Below are 21,167 nucleotides of genomic sequence, written 5' to 3' on the forward strand. Positions count from 1 at the left end.
CGATTAATACGTCTAGTAATGCGGTCAAGTTTACAGGCTTTAAACCCTCTGTTGTTGCTGTTGTATATCTGAAATCTGATTGGGCGACGAGTATCCACTAACAACTTCCTCCCCGAAGAACACATCCGCTGATAGGCCGAGAGAGTTTCCGAGGCGGGACTTGGACTGACTGCCTGAAAGGCAACATTGCCCGACTGTGTCTGTCGCCATTGAGAACGAGTGCTGAGTTGTTATGGTGGATATTGATAGTTAAATGGTCACTAGTATTTACTACCGAGTCGTCGAAGAAAAGATAACAATCTTTACATGGTTTTAAAACAGACTGAGTATTAGTAGACTATATGTGTTTATTAAAAAAACGTCGTTTCGTATTTGTACAGGGGCTGCGCGCGGCTGACATTTCTCGTCCAGGCTCTTTGTGTGTCGACAATGGTTTGTTTTTCTCTGTCATGACCTTTCGTAGCTCTGATCGGACCGTTTTTAATTAACGATAGAGTTGTAATTACTTATTATTAATCGACGGAGGTCTGGTTGGAGTGATTAAGGGCGAAAAGGAGGGGATTTCAACATTTAGATAACGAGGACTTTGGAAAAGGGAGATGGGAAACTGTCTAAAATCTCCCACTTCGGATGACATCTCCTTGCTCCACGAATCGCAGTCAGACAGGGCCAGTTTCGGTGACGCCAACGATCCCGATCTGGAACCGCCGCCTCCATATCAGGTAAGTGAAGGAAAATCATGAAAATAAACAAAGTTGCCCTAAAACTTGCGTTTTGACTAAAACGCTGTTTTGAAGCAGAAAAGCAGGTCGTTAAAATTGTCATGCTATCGTCTGAATGTAGACAATTGCACTGCTAGATGTTTAATTTATAATATCTTTTATATTTATATTATCACTATAACGTTGCATGTATCCGTAACACTGGGCACGTCTATTGTGCTCCATTTGTGGACAGTGTGCCGTACTAAATCCTCTTTGTTTGACATAAACTTCAGGCCGTCCAGACAGACAGACAGACAGACAGTTATTTAATTTTTCACCGCCGCCTTTATTGCGGCAAAGTAACACAACTGATGGTGACGCGATTTGTTTGGAATGCTGTCATTGTGACGTCATAACGATGGGGGATTTCCATCATGTTCTAAGGATATATGTAGCAAGATGGGAGCTCGTGTGTGTTTAATTATTATATTTATAGGTTTATTAAGTTTAGTTTAAATTGTAGACATTTTTGTTAGGCCTACAGGGCGCAACAATACCATAGGAACTGGTTTTGACTGGATGAGGAGTCTTTGTGTGGAGATACATATCCTGTAAACACGGTGCACAATAGACAAATAATTTATGGACTGTCAGTGTTGAGAAAGAAGAACGTGGGTTGTTGTGTTTATGTTTTGAACTGATAGGATGGCAAAGCTTTATATTGGTCTGTACTCTGACGTGATTTGATCTTTGCTTCATTTTTCATTATCATATAGGAGGCTTTAGGCTTTTAGGAGTAGCTTTATTTGTCATTTCAACCATATACAGCTTGTGCACAGTAAAACGAAACTTTGTTTCTCCAGGATCAAGGTGCTAAATGCTAGATAAAGGCTGTGTCCGAAAACCAAGGCAGCTGACTTGTTGCCTCGCTGCCTCATGAGACAGTGACTTCTGAGTCATGAAGGCAGCTCAGAAAAACGCATTTGGACAAACTTGATAGGCAGCGTAATAGAATTCTGTTTGAAAGATAAACAGAGAGCACAGGGATAACTAATCCCATATTTGAAAACTGCAATACTAATTTCTCACTAAATATAACCTTATTTACACTAAATTTGTGCTCCAGTCGCTTTCTTGGCCGTCATTTTATTTTTTCGAATTTGACTAGGCTCGACCAATCACATTCCTCACTCACACTAGACGATTAAGGTATCTCAGTATTTAGGAAGCATAGCAAACATTGGATTCGGACGTGCCTTGATGCCTTTCTGCCTTTGTAATGTTGCCTCTAAAGGCAGCAGTTTAGATATTTCGGATGTCGCCATAGTTTATTTAATCGTACATATAAACAGATGTTAGACGCATGCACTAACTTTCCTGGCATGCATACAAAGTATGGGCGGTTACAAAAATCTGGTGGTGCACATTGTACCCTAACACCCGGAGTATAACACTTTTTTTGACGTGTAGACGAGCGTACACGCACAGTTGAATGCACAGCCTAGCAAAGCATAGTTTATTGACTCATACGTGTACACAGATCCCTGCTGAAAAAAACAATAAAACCATTACAGAAAATTCAAATGGTTTCCATTAAAATACCAATAGGAACCATTAGCTTTTACCATTAAAACCACTACACTGTAGTGTGTTTGGGCCATATTCCATTAGAAAAAATACATAGAACCAATACATACCATTAGAGACCAACAAAGACCAATACACTGTTGTGTGTTTTGGGCCATATTACATTAGAACCAATACAATTCCCAATAAAACCAATATCATTTTTGTGATGGTGTCTATTGGTTTTTTTAGTAGGGAGGTTTAACGCATGCGCATTACGACAAAATGCAATGCATGTCCTGGGCTACATACTAAATTCTCTAGGGATGCTCCGATCGATCGGCCGCCGATCGGTATCAGCCACTGATGGCATTAAATGACTCGATCGGTACTCGCTAAATTTGCCAATCTTGTGAACCCACCTTTCTGTTCACTTTTGTCATCATAGGGGTCATGAATGCGGCTGCAATTACAGACAATTTTTTACATAGTGCGAGCATTTTTATAACCCGTTGCTCATGTGCGACGTGCAGATTTGGATTTCTCCCTTTGCCTTTACAGAGATATGTGTATTTTCTATGAGAACGCGACCCGTCAACAGCGCAACGCGTCTTCACATCCCAACTTTTTGTTGATGTTTGAACTGTTTTCAAACAAACGGAGCGTAGCTAACTCCTCCCTGTCCCCCTCCCTTTCGTGCTTTCATGAACGCGCCTAACCCCCACCCCCCAAATCCTTCTTGTCGTTTATTGGCTGGAACACTTTGTTATCGTTTCTGGTGGTAGGTTTGGCTAATTTGTTTTTATTGCAGTTTGTGAAGCCTAGGCTGTCTACAGAGATCACGTTTTTTTACAGTTTGATCAGCGGACAGGCAGCAAGCAGATAGTGAGGAGATTTTTGCTGTATGTAACAAAAATGTTTTATGGTCTAAATCGCGTTTAAAGCTACAGTAACCTAATTCATCTGTCAATAAAATCACTCTCTGCTCTTTACTGAAGAACTGTTATACTTCATCCGAATGAGTGTATATTTAATTCATACAGTAAAGCATGTGAAGTGTTTAATTTACATTCATTTTAAGAGACATAAACTTTTTTAAAGAGATATTAAATATCTCTTTGCAGAAGAAATCTTTGTTGTGCTTATTTATTTGATTAGCTATTAACGCAAAAATATACCTAATTACTGCAAGTTATATAACAAAGGCAACATATGTGGTATTACTTTATCTAGAAAAAATGTTAACAGTTACAGTCATCAAAGAGCTTGCATGTCAGCTTAAAAAAAACGGTATCGGTATTGGCCGATCACGAAGATAACAAATCGGCTGCAAAAATCCTGATCAGAGCATCCCTAATAAAAAGGACTAAACTTTAAAACACCAGTGCACTGTCCGATACTTGACCCAGATAATCGAATGTGTATCTTTTAGACAATGATGCAGGCATTTCCTCAGATCCACTGAGACACAATTATGTTATAAATATTTTATCTGATGTTTACAATGTGCTTTTCGCTCTTAATGTTACTTTTGCCTGAAGAATCTGGATCTTGAGATCCTCAGTATAAGCAGAAGGTACAAACTAGGACGTTTTGTGCTGTACCTCGCACATTTGTTTTATCAGCTGTACAGACTGTGGTCTAACCATTTTTAGCCACTTTCTCCTTCACATAATTGTCTGTAAACTGCTTGAATGTTTTGATGTGCCAAGAAGAGATTAGAGATTTTAATATAGCTTATACAAGTCTTACATCATTGGCTCCAAAACAGAAGTCTTGATTACAAAACATTTCAAGGAAGTGTTGTTATTTGCGCTGATTATAGAGGACACTTCTCAAACTAGTTTTGTATTTTCTAGTAGTCAGTGGTTAGCATTAGACAGAAAAGATGATCTGAGATCAGAACACAAATTTGCTTCCCTAATACTTACTGGTAGTTTGTTTTCATTCTGTGCAGTGAAAGATTGCGATTATAGGAGGAGCATCAGTTTTGTTGTGTTTCTTTCACAGCTTATCGCTCCAGAGTTGAAGTACTGACAGAATTTCAATAGAAGGAAAAATACACTGCAAAAATCTCTTTCACTTTCTCCTTTTCTTGTGTTACCGGTGTGTTTTCAAGTGAAGGAGGCTCTTTTTTGATGAACCCCAGCAAAAACTGTGCTCAGCTGTTCTGTTTGGTGAAGTTATTGAGTCTCCAGGGTGCAAGATCAGACGAGGCTGTAAAAAATAAGTTGAATCTGCACTGGGCCTTATTCAACCACTTTCAATGCTGCTGTGTGCAATATTCTGATACACATTTTTCACACTGTCATGAGTTTAATTTGTCCATCAATTCTGTGACGGCATCATTGGGATTATTTAGACCACAATCTTTCACAGTTTACCACATCTTTCATACATATTATGCATGTATTTTGGAATATAGAGTAATGCAATTAAAGTTTTTTTGGGAAATGACAAAGTTTTAGTGACACTATTGGTTGCACATAAGTTTCACCCAATAAACAAAGAGCTCAGATGCAAAAGCCGCTTATTGCCAACTCAGTCAAAATTGAGATAATAATATTGACGTGACATTAATTTTTTTGTGTCTGTATGGTTCAATTAAATGTAAAAGGGTTCAAATGTGCATTTTCTCAATGTATTAATTTTAATGAATTACGGTGAAATCCCGGCACATCCCAAAGCCAGGGGGCGCTCTCGTGCAGAAACTCCCTTTGTGCCACAGAAGAAGTAGCATAATACGAACGCTATTCCAGGATGTCTACATGAATATTTATATCGCTGTTCTTCAAATTGTTACAGGTATTTTCATGATAATAAACAATATTTTGAATGATTTTGTTTAACGAGTGATGCTTTTTTAAATGCACGTTATAAACGACTCTGACACTTGATAATTATTTTAGATTGATAAGGACTTCCTACTGACCAAATGCCGTAGTACACGCACAAGCTGTGCATGAAACATAGAATCGATTCTGTATCTATTTCAGAGGCATTTTTAATGGGGCACGTGATTAATTGTTGCAGCCCTAAAATGGTTAAAATTTCAAAATAAATTGACAGATTACTTGCATACATTTTCTATTTTGAGGACCAACCCTAAAATTTCTGGTTTTATTTTGTTTTGAAAGACTATTTGGGGTATAATTGCAAAACTGTCAATGTAGTGTAACCGGTCTGTGTCAATTGGTGTAACTAGTATTTTTAAAAATGAAAATATAAATATATTCATTAAACATGTGGAATAAAATATAATCCTCTTATTTTAATGTAATTTGATTTTTTTTCTTTCATTTGTCAAAGATTATTTAGAAAACAGAGCTGTTTTTGGCAAATGTCAGGACAAATATTACAAAAACACATTAACATTTACATTTAGAATATTTCTTTTTTGATGATTACGCTGATTACATGCCATCAAGGTAGATAAAATATTTAATATTTCTCATTCTTTGGCGCAATTGGAGGTTACACCATTTGACATTTTCAAGTCCATTCAGTCTTAACTTTCATAAAAATAGTGCAAATGTAATTTTTTATTGCATAAAATCAACATAAATATAAATATATAAATATAAATATGTGCATTAATTTTACCTGATGCATGCTTTTAAAACAAGCAAAAAAATGTTTTCGGCTTTCGCTTCAAATTTGCTTAATCCATGTCAGACGCACTTAGAGGTTTTTGCATCTAAGCTATTTAAATAATAAAAATTATTAATACTTTATTATTATTTCTCTCTTGTGTAGTTTTTATAATATCATGGATATTTTCATAATGCATTTTCATAGTCAAGATGAAAAGGGTCTGGGACTTTGGGACAAGAATGTTAAATTGTGTCAGACAGCGCTGGTCTGAATTTAGCCAACTCCTCCGCTGCATGCAATATTCTGATGGCACAGTTAAGTCTATTGTTGGAATGTTGGACAGACAGGAAGGCTGTCTGAATCACGCACTTGACTAAAAAAATGCACAGCCTCCTTAAGAACCCAAAACATTCCTGATCTCAGCGCATTCTTTCGTCGCCTGCCAAAAATACTTGCCGTTTTATTTCTCCCAGAGTCTTGGGCAGGGGCTAAAATGGGGTTTCAAGTATGTGCAGAAAAAAACTCTGCTTATGTAAACCTCTGCTTAACATAAATCTCGCCCCAACCTTTAGCAAAGTTATGAAGGGATCTTTATTAAAAAGATACAAAGGGAGGCTATATAAGTTTAACATATAGTGATAGCGACAGCTTTGTTGGTTTCACAGAGAGATGTACCCATGTGTTTGTATTTTTCTGTGATAACAACCTATGAACATTTGATTTACTTTTTATAGTTGTCTAACTAAAAAGTGATGTATTATCAAACTGTCACTGATCCTGCGGTTTTCTTTAGCCGGCTTTGTTAAGAAGTATTAGTGTCATTGTGTAAGGAGCTCAGTAGCTTTAGCCTAGTTTCAACACTCCGGGTCTCAGACGGAGATTAAACAGATGAGAACTCTATTTCATAATTAAAGGCTGATCTAGAATCAGCATTCGTTGTTATATACTAAGTTTGCTGTGTTGGGTAACTGTGTTGTGTATCTATTCGGACTTTCTTTCTCTCTCTGAGGGTAGCAGCTGACAGCATTTGCTGACTCATGTGAACCTGGCCATGGTGAGATAAGCGTCTGTGTGTGTAGAGAAAGACAGGAGCCAACATTAGGAATAATGTAGGGTTCCCTTTAGCATGCAGTGCAGTGGTTTTCCACATCTCCAATTAATCGTTACTGTACCTCTCTGGTTCTTCATTGGTTTACTTTAAGTTATGGCTGCTTTATCTAAAAGGCTGCTTGCTGTTCTCAAACACGAAGAGCTGACGTCATACAGAGCCAGACAACTCGGATTAAGTGAGGCAATCTTTAACCTCACTTTACCTCTCTCTTACGCAATTTTTGTAACTAACTTGTTGTGTTTATTAATGTTTAAATGATAATGGTGGAAGTTTTTAAGCATTTTTGTAATAAAATGGTAGTCATCTTTTCTGGCTTATACTAATTTCTTGCTAAATCCAGCCTTTATTAATTTAACTATTCTAAATGCAATTACCGTACTTTCCGGACTATAGGCCGCACTGGAGTATAAGCCGCATCATTAAAAAATGCGTCATTAAGACGAAATAATAATATTTAAGTCACAGTAGACTATGCGTCCCGTTTATTTAGAAAATTATTTCACAAAATCCAAGCCGAAGAACAGACATTTAATCTGGAAAGACAAGTTATTAAACTAAACAATAGCTGACAGAAGAGCAGGCTGAATAGATGTTTGTATGTTAAAGTAATATTATCAGTTACTTAAATGATAAACCATAGAATAAAGAACTTACCTGGAAGGTTGAATAGGCTAAATTAACCGAGCAAGCTAACTAGCGTGAAGTTCGCATACTTGTCATTCCACATTATTGAATCCATTGAATTACAAAAATACAGAAGCAGCATATGGCGGACTCTTTTTCATTTTTGGGTGACTTTTCGTTTCATTTTTCACACTTTCAACATATACTGACAATATTAGAGCTTTAATGGAAACAATGTTGTGCTGATGCTTTTTATTTAGTTTGGATTAGGATTGCATAATGATTAATCGCGATTAATCTATTGCAGAATAAAGGTTTTTGTTTACATCGTATATGTGTGTGTACTGTAAATAATAACTTTGTATAAATAAATACACACACATGCATTTATATATTTAAGAAATGTTTACATGTGTATATACATTTGTATATTTATGCATAATTTATATTATATATATAAATACTTAATATATCAATTAATAATATTTATTCTCAAAATTATACATGCATGTGTGCATATTTATATATACATAATTATTATTCACAGTTTACACAAATATATGATGTAAACAAAAACCTTTATTCTGAAATAGATTAATCGCGGTTAATCGTTATGCAACCCTAGTTTGTATTTAAAGGGACAGTGCTCTATAATGTATTGTCCAAATGTCCAAATTCATTATTTTACAAGAAACTGATTATTTTTTTAATGATTGCACAATGTTTTGTCAAGCACTTTTTAATAACTATAGGGCTTTTCACACTGCGCTTAACCCTGGGTTATCTTCGTTGAAACCCTACTTTTAACCCTGGGTTAGGATCGTTTCACACTTGTAATTTAGAAGCAGCGTTATCCCTGAAATTAACCCAGGGTTATGAAACCTGTTTTGGTGCCAAACACATGCAGTGTGAAACGAAGCAGGGTTAGAATGTTATGACCCTAATTAAACACAACTGAAGTAGCTAATCAAGGTGTTCATGGTTGCTTGATAATTACGGGCAGGTGTGTTGGAGCTGGGTTGGAGACTCCTGACCCAGGGTTTAGGAATGCACAGTGTGAAACGTCAAATTATGAATACCCAGGGTTATCTCTTAACCCCTGATTAAGTTTGAACAGTGTCAAACATAAAAAAAACAGGATTCCGTTAACCCTGGTTTTAGAATAACCCAGGGTTAACAATTTCAGGTCTGAAAAGTCCTTATGTGTGCCAGTTGATCCATGTAAAAGAATGAGAGAGCTTAGAGCAGAAGGAGGATCTTACTCCCCTCTTAATGTGGCTGTTTCCCGATTTTCTTTGAAAAAGGTTTGAAGAAAGGTGTTGATTACTATGAGGGGAAATCCATGTGGAGCACAATGAAACCATTCATAAGAGGTATACGTTTGCAAACTGTGTCCTGAGGCTTCCAGTATCTGACACTTTAAACATCCAACAGTGTGATGTCCTAAATCTGTGGTGCATCAGAACATATGGTGCACCATAAAGAAAATTTCCATTAACTGATGTTATGCGACTAAAACGTAATGTTTTTCGTCCTCATACAGCGTCACAAAAACCGACATGCATATGTCATCAAAATACAGCGAGAGCGGTTTGAAAGCATACAGAGCAGTCGACTCTCGAATTGCTCTTGCTGTATTTTTATGTCATGCTTGTCTGTATTTGTGAGTGCGTTCTTTTCTGTAAATTTTCTGAAGGCTAGTTACATTTCTGACAATTTCATGTGCCACACTTTTTTAGGTGTTTATAACTAGCACATTTTACATATTTTAATCAAAATTTTGATAAAAACAAACTAATTAATATTTCCTAAATGTCCCCTGATCTTGAAATCATCATGATGGCAGCCTCCGTTTTAGAAAAGACTGGATTTAGGTTAATTTGTCTTTATATTTCAAATATTGGTAACACCACAGACATAGGTGAATGTTTCAGCAGTGCTTGATTAAAATTATTTAAAATTAAAAATGTTACTAACTAAGCTTAAATTTTAATGGATATAGCATTAAACTATAATATTAAACAATTTTAAAAGAAAACAAACAAGCTTTGTTTTACAATTTCTGCCTCTCATTAGCCGATTTTCAATTTTCACATTTTCATTTCGCTACTTTAATTTGCACAGTTTGAAGGGTAGTGGAAACGTAGCTACTGTAAACCAATTGGGCGCATTTTCAATTCGCTACTTCAATTTGCACAATTTGAAGGTTAATGGAAACGTAGCTACTGTAAACCAATTGGGCGCATTTTCAATTTGCTACTTCAATTTGCGCAGTTTGAAGGGTAATGGAAACGTAGCTACTGTAAACCAATTGGGCGCATTTTCAATTTGCTACTTCAATTTGCGCAGTTTGAAGGGTAATGGAAACGTAGCTACTGTAAACCAATTGGGCGCATTTTCAATTTGCTACTTTAATATGCGCAGTTTGAAGGGTACTGGAAACGTATCTACTGTAAACCAATTGGGCGCATTTTCAATTTGCTACTTCAATTTGCACAGTTTGAAGGGTAGTGGAAACGTATCTACTGTAAACCAATTGGGTGCATTTTCAATTCGCTACTTTAATATGCGCAGTTTGAAGGGTACTGGAAACGTATCTACTGTAAACCAATTGGGTGCATTTTCAATTCGCTCCTTCAATTTGCGCAATTTGAAGGGTACTGGAAACGTAGATACTGTAAACCAATTGGGCCCATTTACAATTCGCTCCTTCAATTTGCGCAGTTTGAAGGGTACTGAAAAAACGTAGCTACTGTAAACCAATTGGGTGCATTTTCAATTCGCTCCTTCAATTTGCGCAATTTGAAGAGTAATGGAAACGTAGCTAATGTAAACCAATTGGGCGCTTTTTCAATTCGCTACTTCAATTTGCACAGTTTGAAGAGTAGTGGAAACGTAGCTACTGTAAACCAATTGGGCGCATTTTCAATTCGCTACTTCAATTTGCGCAGTTTGAAGGGTACTGGAAATGTAGCTGTAAACCAATTGGGTGCATTTTCAATTCGCTACTTCAATTTGCGCAATTTTAAGGGTACTGGAAACGTAACTACTGTAAACCAATTGGGCGCATTTGTAATTTACTACTTCAATTTGAAGGGCCTTTTATCCAGCTATTTTATTTTTATCTATTTTTATTTAAACATTCCCCTTGGCCTGGCATGAGTCAAAAAGAGTGAGTATTAATGTATCTAAGCAGTGTTAATGTGTCGTTTTTGTGCCATAGTGCTGTACATACAACCATGTTTGTTTGGTAAATGTGTGTTTCTGGGTGCTAATAGAAGATCAAATTTTGTGCTGGTAAAGACTGTTTCTACACCACTGCTAACATTTAAACAACTATTTGTTTAACCCTTCTGTATGGAGGACTGGGGGTGCAAAAATATAAATAAATACATGTACAAAGATAAAAATACAAAAATAAATATGCAGAGAAATATAAAAAACAAACTGAGTTTTTTTATTTTATTTAAAAAAAGAGTATTGCAACTTTTATTTCTTTATTTTTGTATTAAAATATTTTTAACACATTTATTTATTTCTGTATTTATTTATACATTTTTTTTATTCCTTAATTAATTTACACATTTATTTATGTATGTATTTATGTGAGCATTTAAATTATTTTTTACATCTATTTATTTCTACATTTCTGTGTCTAATATGTTAATCAGGAGGGGGTGTGTTTTTCTTCAGCTATAGCAATGGAGCACAGAGTGGCAATGCTAGTGTAGACACGTGTTCTGACAGTCACATCTTTTGCTCTTACAAAATGACACGCAAGAGCGTGGACAAGATTTTGAGTGTAGTGCAAGTGAAATGAATGTTGAGAGAGGTGGGCAATATGGCAAAAATCAGAGTTTAAGTAATTTAATATTACTGTTTCTGTATGTATTTATAGAATAAGCATACATATTCTTTACCCCGGACATTGCGTTATGTCCGGGGTAAAGAACTCCCAGTCCTCCATACTCCTGTGCTTAGATAAGAGTTTATCTCCCAAGCATACTCACTTCTTAATTAAAATTTGTGTGTTTGTTTGACAGAGAAAAATTAAGTTCCAACACAGGTGCATATTACTTTGGCAGGTTTGTTTGTCTAAAGTATATGTCTGACTATTCTCTTAAATTTAGAACTATTTATAAAACTTTATAGTTATCGTCCTTGCGTCTATGGACAGTTTTTTAGTCTCAGTCTGCTGTGTAGGTTGGTTGGGTGTTTGGCAGAGTTATACTAGCCTTGTTTTGGGATAATCAGATGACATTCATACAAAGGAATTTGCCACACACAGATACAGTTGCTTCAGTGTTTCTTAAGAAAACACTACAGTGACATTGGTTTGATTTCTAATGAAATGAGTTTAGTAGATGACACTGTTATCAGGAATAACAAGTGTTGTATTGGCAGCAGGTCAACTTGAGATTCAAAGCTGTGTCTCAAAACCAGACAGCCGGTAAAGGTTTTGACTGTTTTGTCTAGTGAGTCCAGTGAGTCTTGGAAGGGCGTGGTGCCTTTAGAACTTACTGGAACAAACGTAGAAAAAGCCAAGCAGAAAATGGACCACATGATGGTTTATATGTTCCAGTTTTAAGTCAGGGCCGGATACTGGACGGCCGGATTTGTTTAGCACCCAAAGCCTACCAGACCAAACAGAATTCACTTGCTCTATGCTCTCGTTTCTTCTTTTCTTTCATTTTGTTTGTCTTGTCTGTTTATTTAAAGCGATTAAATCATTGTCTCTTGCGAATGGTGCCTATTGTTGTTTTAAAAAAGATGACTTCTTGATGGCTGAAAAATGTCGCTTTCTGAGACAATATCAGAGCTAGGAAAGCATCATGGCGTTTTGGAATCCAAAAATCATGTCTGCTAGGATGCTACCATTTGGGAAAGTTTTTAAGGGTAGTATAAAAGTATGCTTTAAGTAAGGGATAATGTATAGGCAGCAGGTTTTGATCTTAATTGTATCACACTGTAGGGGCTTTTTTCAAGATAACAACCTGCTGCCTGTACATTATCTTGGTAATTACATGGCTATATTTACCTCATATGTAAGGTAGGGAATATGGATGCATAACGATTAATCGCGGTTAATCTATAGCAGAATAAAAGTTTTTGTTTACATCATATATGTGTGTGTGAACTGTGTATAATAATGATGTATATATAAATATGCACACATGGATGTATAATTTTAAGAAAAAAATATATTTATATATATATATATATTAAGTATTTATATTTATATATAATATAAATTATACATACATATACAAATTTATATACACATGTAACATTTCTTAAATATGCATGGGTGTGCATTTATCTATACAAAGTTATTATACACAGTTCACACACATATATGATGTAAACAAAAACTTTTATTCTGCTATAGATTAATCGCGGTTAATCGTTATGTATCTTTGGTTAGAAACATTAAAAAAATTAGAAATATTTTATTTGCTCATTTTTAACTAATGCAGACCTTCAGCGAGGAAAACCCGTTTACTTTCGGTTTTAACTATTTCCCCGCCATTGACACGTTATCTTGATGAGTTATCTCATCAATTAAGAGAAAATGCTTTTCTGCCAATGACGAGTTTTTACAGCAATCATTATTTCCGCTATGTTCTTCCACTAAGTGGCACTCTTACCTAACTTATAAAGCACTAAGGCATCCACTGATCCAAAAACAGTAAAAACCCCATGTATGTTTTGATCAAGGTTCTGAATCTTATCTCTAACAAAAGTCCTACAAAAATGCAATTATCTCAGCTTTTTGGTCAAAATGTTGTATTTTTAAGAGGTGATAAATGAACAAAAACTTTTTTTCATTTTTAAAAGCAGAGGCTCTGTTCTTTCATTTGATATATTGTATGTTTATATATCAAGAAGAATATTTTCTGGAAGGCATTCAACTTTTGTGAAAATCATAAAAAATGCTGCCGCTGGCAGCTTTAAAGGGGCCATGGCATGAAAATCAGACTTTTTCCATGTTTAAGTGGTATGGTTGGGTCCCCAGTGCTTCTATCAACCTAGAAAATGTGAAAAAGATCAACCCAGTAACTTAGTTTTGGTGAACCATTCTCTGCAAGCACATGAGAAAATAGGTCGTTGAAATTTGGCTCGTTATAGTTGTGTGTAGGTCCTACGACGTAGCCGTGACGGCATAGGTTACGTGTCGGTTTTTGTTTATACTTTTGCGTCGTCCTCCGCGTCGATGTGCAAACACACGCGCAAACCGCTGCTCGGCAGTATCCACGCGTGTAACCACATTAGCAGTGCGACCGTCAGAGAAGAAGAAGCTTGACAAGTTAACCCACAAACGAAGAAGAAACAGCAACTTGTTGTGTATGATTATAATAGTAGTAGTTATAATAATACCGCCCCTTAACCTGCACTATCCAATCACAGGCACTACCATTTAGTGCAGAGAAAAGGAGAGAGAGAAAATAATTCACAGCACAATTGAGTTTCAGTTGCAACAAACCGCTCATTTGCATTTAAAAGGACACACCCAAACCGGCACATTTTTGCACACACCTACAAAGTGGCAATTTTAACATGCTATAATAAATTATCTGTGGGGTATTTTGAGCTAAAACTTCACATATGTGCTCTGGGCACACCAAAGATTTATTTGACGTCTTAAAAAAATATACGTTGGCGGGGAAAGAGTTAAGGTAGGACAAGACATTTAAATGTCACGAACACACAATTTGGTTTAATTATTTGTAAATATAATGTCATTTATAGTATTAAAATATAAACATATTTATATTTAATTTTTGTGTAATATTAAACTTTACCTTTTTGTGTCTTTTGAATAGTTGCCTGGTTGTCTCTAAAGCTTACACAAATTTGTTATAAATCATCAGATGTGACATAATGGTGCCTTGTAATATTTGCCTTGCATTTGTAAAGCATTTTTATGTTAAAGTACTACTCCCAGCTTAATATGTGGAGATGTTAAAGTAAGGCATTTATTTAGCTTAAAGGCATAGTTTACAAAAAAAAGTATATTTGCTGTCAGTTTATTTACCGTCAGGCCATCTAAGATTTTCAGAAGTAGAAGAGTAAAGAAGATTTTCGGTCCTTAGTGTTTCATAAAATGCAAGTCCACATTTGTTATTTAGAGACATAAAAGCAGATACAGGCAACATAAAATAAATACCAATGGGTCCTAAATATATATTGATGTCTTTTAAAGTGAAACAATCGTACCGTGCGTAAAAACAGAACGATATTTACAACATTACTACCAGAAATCGTTTTATTCTCTTTAAACTCACTGTTGTGCTAAACATTGCTCTGTTTGTTTAAGAGACATCAACCAATGGTCTGAATTTACAGAAGAGGATTATGTTCAGGAAACCTGTTTGAAACCAGTGCTTATTTTGTTAATGATGTTTGGTGTGGTGACACCATCTCCAAACAGTCCTGCTTATTAATATGCTGCCAGTTTTGGACATATTCTCATAAGCTTTTAGTGAAGCAGAACAAAAGCATTTTATAAGACAACACCATTTGCTTTCAGAACGATCATGTTTCTAGTTCAAAACACATGCGCATTTCTTTGCTAAATCAAAAGACTGCTGACCACAACGTTGTGAGTGTTTGCCTGCTGTGCAATTTGGTTATGCACTGAGGCGGTGTGCAAATAAGTGTGCTTGTGTTCCAGTAAGCAGTATAACCTGTCGGATTCGATGTCGTCATGTGACTTCAGAAGTAGCCAAGATGGCTGACACGCAATGACCTAATTCTTAAGCGTGCACTGAACCTGATCTCAAAGCTCACCTTTAATCTGATCCGAAATCAGAACTGGGCTCGCGACGTACCACGGTTGTTTTTCCCGGCGCACCTCCCATACCTTAAGTCTGGTTTCCAGAGCATCTGTTATTCACCTGCCTATGGGCTTTACTCCCCTGTGTGGATACATGTCCTATTTATGAATAATTACTATCGTGTTGTGTGTGTGTGCATATATCTGGATGTGGATTATATTTTAACGGTTATCATATCTGTAGATGTAACCATTCACAAATCAACACTCAAAAGGCTAATTTTATTAAAGTGCACCTATTTTATTGCTAAAAACAATGTTATTTTGTGTATTTGGTATAATACAATGTGTTTGCGTAGTTTGTGGTTTAAAAACACATTATTTTCCACATACCGTACATTTTTGTAGCTCCATATTGCACTGACTTTGTTTAAAACTCATCGATTTGAAAAGTGCTGTGACACTGATTGGCAAGCTAATCTGTACGTTGTGATTGGCCTGAATACCTCTGGTGTCAGAGGGGATGTGACGCTCCTTACCATGTTTGAAAGATTACCTCACAATGCAACTTACAGACTGTCCAGAGAGTCCAAAGCGTGAGGAATTATGATAATGTCGGTCTTCTTCACATCACCAATATCAGGAAGTAAACTGTTGCCTACAATTCATGTGTTTGTTGTAGTCCAAGAAAAGAGATTTACGTTGGAGACGATAACTCGCATCATTGTTTACTTTGCGTTACCTTTTGCATATTGTTAAAGGTGCAGTGTGTAAATTTTAGCGGCATCTAGTGGTGAGGTTGCGAATTGCAACCAACGGCTCAATCCACTGCTCACCTCTTGCTTTTGAAAGCTACGGTAGACGCTACTGGAGACAAGTTAGTAAAAATGTTTGTCCGTTAAGGGCTTCTGTAGAAAAATGGCTGCACAAAATGGCGGCTTCCATGTAAGGGGACCCTTTGTGTATTGGATAAAACGTTTCATTCTAAGGCAATAAACACATAACGGTTCATTATGAAAGGTCTTTATACACCCCTGATAATTTAGTTTTGTATATTGTTTTGCATTTCTGTCAAGAGATCCTTTTAAAAATTACACACTGCACCTTTAACATGTACTAATACACACCTACACACCAAAGGAAATGTAAAATCGTAAATCGGACAAAAGGTGCACTTTAAAGTTTTATAAAGGATGTGGACTTCTGGGCAATATTTTAAGCAATGTCGCCCTCAGGGTGTAGAGTTATTTAATGTTACTCGTAACTGTATGATAACTGTCTGCGTTGTGTCTCGTCGTGTTTCTAGTGCACTAAATTGTTTCTTGAGGGTTTGTACGCTCACAGCTTTAAAGCGACCCGAAGTCATTCATTTTCAGTGAGATTCATGTGATGTGATTTGGAAGTATCTTGAGATTCAAAGAAGATGAGAAAAGTTTCTCTTTGTGCAAATTAAGTTAACATTGCACACTAGAGGTCGACCGATAGTGAATTTTACAGATACCCAAAACTAAGTTGATCCCTATTTGCCATTAACCGATTAGTTTTAAAACTGATACTGAATTGAAAAAATAACACTCAACGTTAAAAAAAGAGTGCCAGAATTTATTAAAAAAGTAATAAAACTACAGTACTGAACCATAAAATGGGATAAATGAAATAAATATATAAATTATATATTTAAATATCAAAATATATTAATAATTATATAGTTAAGTATTTAAGTATATACTTTTGTGAAATACTCCTACTGGTAAAATTTAAATTACATACCGTATTTTCCGGACTATAAGTCACACTTTTTTTCATAGTTTACTTTGGCGGGTCCTGGAACTTCTAGTCAGGTGCAACTTATAAGTCAAAATTAATTCATATGAACCAAGAGAAACCATTACCGTCTACAACCGTGAGCGTCTGCTGTATGCTGCTCCTGTATTTATGTAATTCAATGGATTCAACGATGCGGAATGACTTCAGGACCTTTTTGAACTTGATTTGGCTTGTCGTGTTAATTTAGCCTATTCAGTTTCCCAGGTATGTTCTGTATGCTATTGTGTTAGCTGAATAAATGTTAATATTACGTTAACATGTACAGACACCTATTCAGCATGCTGTTCTGTGCTCTTGTTTAGTTGAATAACTTGCCTTTCCAGATTAAATGTCCGTTCTTCAGCTTGGATTTTGTAAAATCATTTTCTAAACGCGACATATAGTCCAGTGCAACTTATAGTCCAGTGCGACTTATATATATTTTTTCCTCTTCAAAAGCATTTTTGACTGATGCAACTTATACTCCGGTGCGACTTATAGTCCGGAAATGTGTATTATATGTGTAGTACTTTATTTGCTTCTATTTTAAACATTTAATGTTTATCTAATCAAAATAACAAAAGATGTATTACAGTGATGAAGAAAAAAAGAACTTAATTCAGATTTTGTTTAGTTGGATATGTTAATGTAGCCCACAGCTGCAATATAATTCACTTTCTCTTGTTTTTGACTTAAATATGGATAAAAGTTGGAAATAAACAAATGCAAATTGATTTTAATAATCATGACATTAAATTGATTGTAATAATCATGACATTATTGCCCTGTCAGTCCTGACGACAAACTTGGGTTCCTTCTGTTGTTTTTCTGCTAATGCAGCATATATTCAGCAAATTAATTACTTCATAATGATATGAAGCAATGAACGCACTCGTAAAACTATCGGCATGGATTTTTTTGCCGATAGCGATTGTTCCACCAATGAATGATCTGTGCCGATTAATCAGCAAAACCGATTAATCGGTCTACCTTTATTTGTATTATGAGAAATATACACATTTTTGTCAATAATAACAAAACAAAAAGTTTTTAAAAAAGACGTTGCTTGTGTATTTAAGCCATTAAATATTAAACATATTTAACTATATACTTATATAAGTATGGTTAAAGATGTTTGGTAAAAACTTTATGGTAAGCAAGGTTAACATTTGCATTAAATGAGTCATTTTACACCACACATGCAGGTTTGAATCAGATTTGGTGTTTTTTTAGAGGTTCAGAATAGTTGATATGTAAAAAAAATCAGATTTTGCTTCCTGCCTGAATTGATGCCTAGCCTGTTTGTCTGTCTTTATCTGTATATAGTGGTCAAATTTGATGCATACTTGCTGCAGCAGGTTATTGATGTACCACAGCAGCCAATCAGAAACCTGCTAGAAATATAGATCTGTGCATTAGGTCATAATGAGTATAAAGCCGCCCCTGCCCTGTCCCTAAAAGTGAATTTACAGTTTTAAATTTTCATATATGTATAATTTATATACATTTTGCTATATAATGAATGCAAATAAGTGGACAATTTTGATTTATTTCTAATGAAAGTAATTAATAGCTTACATACTTGTTAGCATTCAGTATTGTGTGGAAGTACACACACACACACACACACACACAACTTTCCCAAACAGTTTTCACCAGTAAGTGCTGAGCTGGCTCAGAGGGCTATTGTTCATAAGTACTCAATGTGGTCTGATTTGACTGCAAAAAGCGAGAGATCGCCCCCTGGTGGAGCTTTGGTTGAGCATGCTTCCAGTATTCAAATATTTTAAAATGATTATTCATAACTGTATTTGACATTGCACTCAACTGTGTAGTCAACTTCGTGTTACCCTAGTCATATAGGGGGTCCCAAAAACCACTAATACTCGACGTTAACCTAATATTGAAGTCTAAGTGGCGTGTGATGTAAATGTGGTTAAAGATCTGTGCTTGTAACTGAAAGATTGTAGATGGTAAACCCTACCAGTGGTGATCCACAAACGATTACCACTGTACCCAATTGAATCTTAGCACGAATTTTGTATTTTGCACCTGCTGAAGTAGTAAATCTCGATCTCTCTGGTGGAGTACCAATATAAAATAAATAATTAGCTGTATGTGCAAATTTTTTTTGTGTGTGTGTTTTTAGGAGCAGATTCATGTGCCAGTTTACCACCCGACTCCCAGCCAGGCCCGACTGGCGACCCAACTGACTGAAGAGGAGCAGGTGCGGATCGCGCAAAGAATCGGCCTCATTCAGCACCTTCCCAAAGGTGTCTACGATCCAGGCAGTGATGGCACAGAGAAAAAGATTCGAGAGTGAGTCATCATATTTTTTCTGTTTCGCAACTTATATTCAATACGTTGAATCATCACCTAAGACTTCTTACAATGCTCTAAATTACTTTGATGTTTTCATATCGAAACCAAACAACATAAAGCAAGTTAACGCAATGTAATTGCACATATTTTCTGTTGTACTTCCTGTTGAGTGACATCAACATCAGTGTGGCGGCGTGGACTATGACTAATTCATTCTTCCTTTGCACAGGTGTGTGATCTGCATGATGGACTTTGTGTATGGCGATCCCATCCGGTTCCTCCCCTGCATGCACATTTACCACCTGGACTGCATAGATGATTGGCTGATGAGATCCTTCACGTGTCCTTCCTGTATGGAGCCTGTAGATGCTGCCTTGCTCTCATCCTACGAAACTAACTGACTACTGCCTGATGTCCCTACAACCTGCACACACACACACACACACACACACACACACACACACACACACACACACACATACACAGTCAGCTCTTGAGTCCTGTTTTCGCATTGCCCTTTGTGCACAAACTGTGGAATGGTTTGCATGTGGCACTATGGGATAGAGGAGGACCTACTGATCGTTTTACTTCTCCTGCGTTGTCCTGCTGGACGGGTAAACCCACAGGAGACGGTTTTGCACCCTGCCGACTTTATGACGGATTTCCTTTCTCTCTTAAATGACACCGAGCCGGTCACGCACCGTTCCACAGTAGCTACACTTACACTGGAAGGAGACAAACTATCGAGAAACATACTGGAGGACTCGCATATAATGACGTGTTCAACATTTAATCTCTATTTCTTTCTTTCTCAGTGTGTTTCCATAAAGGGCTCATTTGGTTTCTGATGAAAGCGCTGTGGAGCAAAACAGTAAATTGCATTGCACACACAAATACAAAAAATGAAAGAGAAATATCCCATAGTAAATTTTGCACTTTCGTCTTCGATATTATCCTGACTATAGAGATGCGCACGCAGGAGTCATCCCTTGCAACTTTTATTTAACAATCTTAAGGTAGTTTTTTGAGTGTGTATGTTTGTTTGTTTTAATCTGCTTTTAAAATCTGCTTATTTCAAACATTATGATTTTTAAATAATTTTCATATTTGTTACGTTTCGATAGTACTTGTGAGTACCCTGACTGAATGGACAGTTTTGTTACAGACACTCCTACACCGTTACCAAAACCGGGTGTGATGTGAAAATCTTTCCTTTTACACCTGAGTTTTCGAACAATGGGACACGCTGTTAATCACTTGGTTTTTATTTTTGCGCCATCTTGGTGGGTCCACATAGTTTTAAAATCACAATTTTTATTTGTGTAATAACTAGCATTAAAAAAACATATTTACAGACAAACACTGAAGTCATGGAAAGCCTGATGGGGTCAATGATGTGATGTTGGTATGATTAATCCAATGTAGGCCATTGTGAAAGTACACAGATGAGTGTGCAAAACCGCTTGTTTCATCTTCGTTTAGAGAGTCTGCTTGTGCTCGTGTATTTTGGTAACCTTATTATAATTTTTATAATATTATATATATATTTTATTGTTCCTAATTTTAATTCCCAATATCACATGCTTTGAAATTAGTCTGTATGACATCATACAGTTAATTAAATAAACACATCTGAATCCTTTGTTAGATTCAGTTGAGTAAA

General features: G+C 36.1%; 1 protein-coding gene across 1 annotated transcript; it reads left to right on the forward strand.

Annotated features, from left to right (window-relative positions):
- Positions 1–159: 159 nt before the first annotated feature.
- On the forward strand, positions 160–21,167 carry rnf11b (ring finger protein 11b). Its single transcript, XM_055167467.2, has 3 exons — positions 160–722; positions 19,332–19,501; positions 19,734–21,167. Exons 1-3 carry the CDS (start codon positions 600–602, stop codon positions 19,903–19,905), a joined length of 465 nt encoding a protein of 154 aa, XP_055023442.1. The 5' UTR covers positions 160–599; the 3' UTR covers positions 19,906–21,167.

Source organism: Misgurnus anguillicaudatus, chromosome 5 (genome assembly GCF_027580225.2).
Source record: "Misgurnus anguillicaudatus chromosome 5, ASM2758022v2, whole genome shotgun sequence".
Lineage (NCBI taxonomy): Eukaryota > Metazoa > Chordata > Actinopteri > Cypriniformes > Cobitidae > Misgurnus > Misgurnus anguillicaudatus.

What these genes read in the sequence shown, in the direction of transcription:
- rnf11b (XM_055167467.2), top strand. Translation starts at nt 600, where the DNA reads ATGGGAAACTGTCTAAAATCTCCCACTTCGGATGACATCTCCTTGCTC. An exon ending in AACCGCCGCCTCCATATCAG is followed by an intron (nt 723 to 19,331) that starts GTAAGTGAAGGA and finishes GTGTGTTTTTAG; the next exon opens with GAGCAGATTCATGTGCCAGT. An exon ending in ACAGAGAAAAAGATTCGAGA is followed by an intron (nt 19,502 to 19,733) that starts GTGAGTCATCAT and finishes TCCTTTGCACAG; the next exon opens with GTGTGTGATCTGCATGATGG.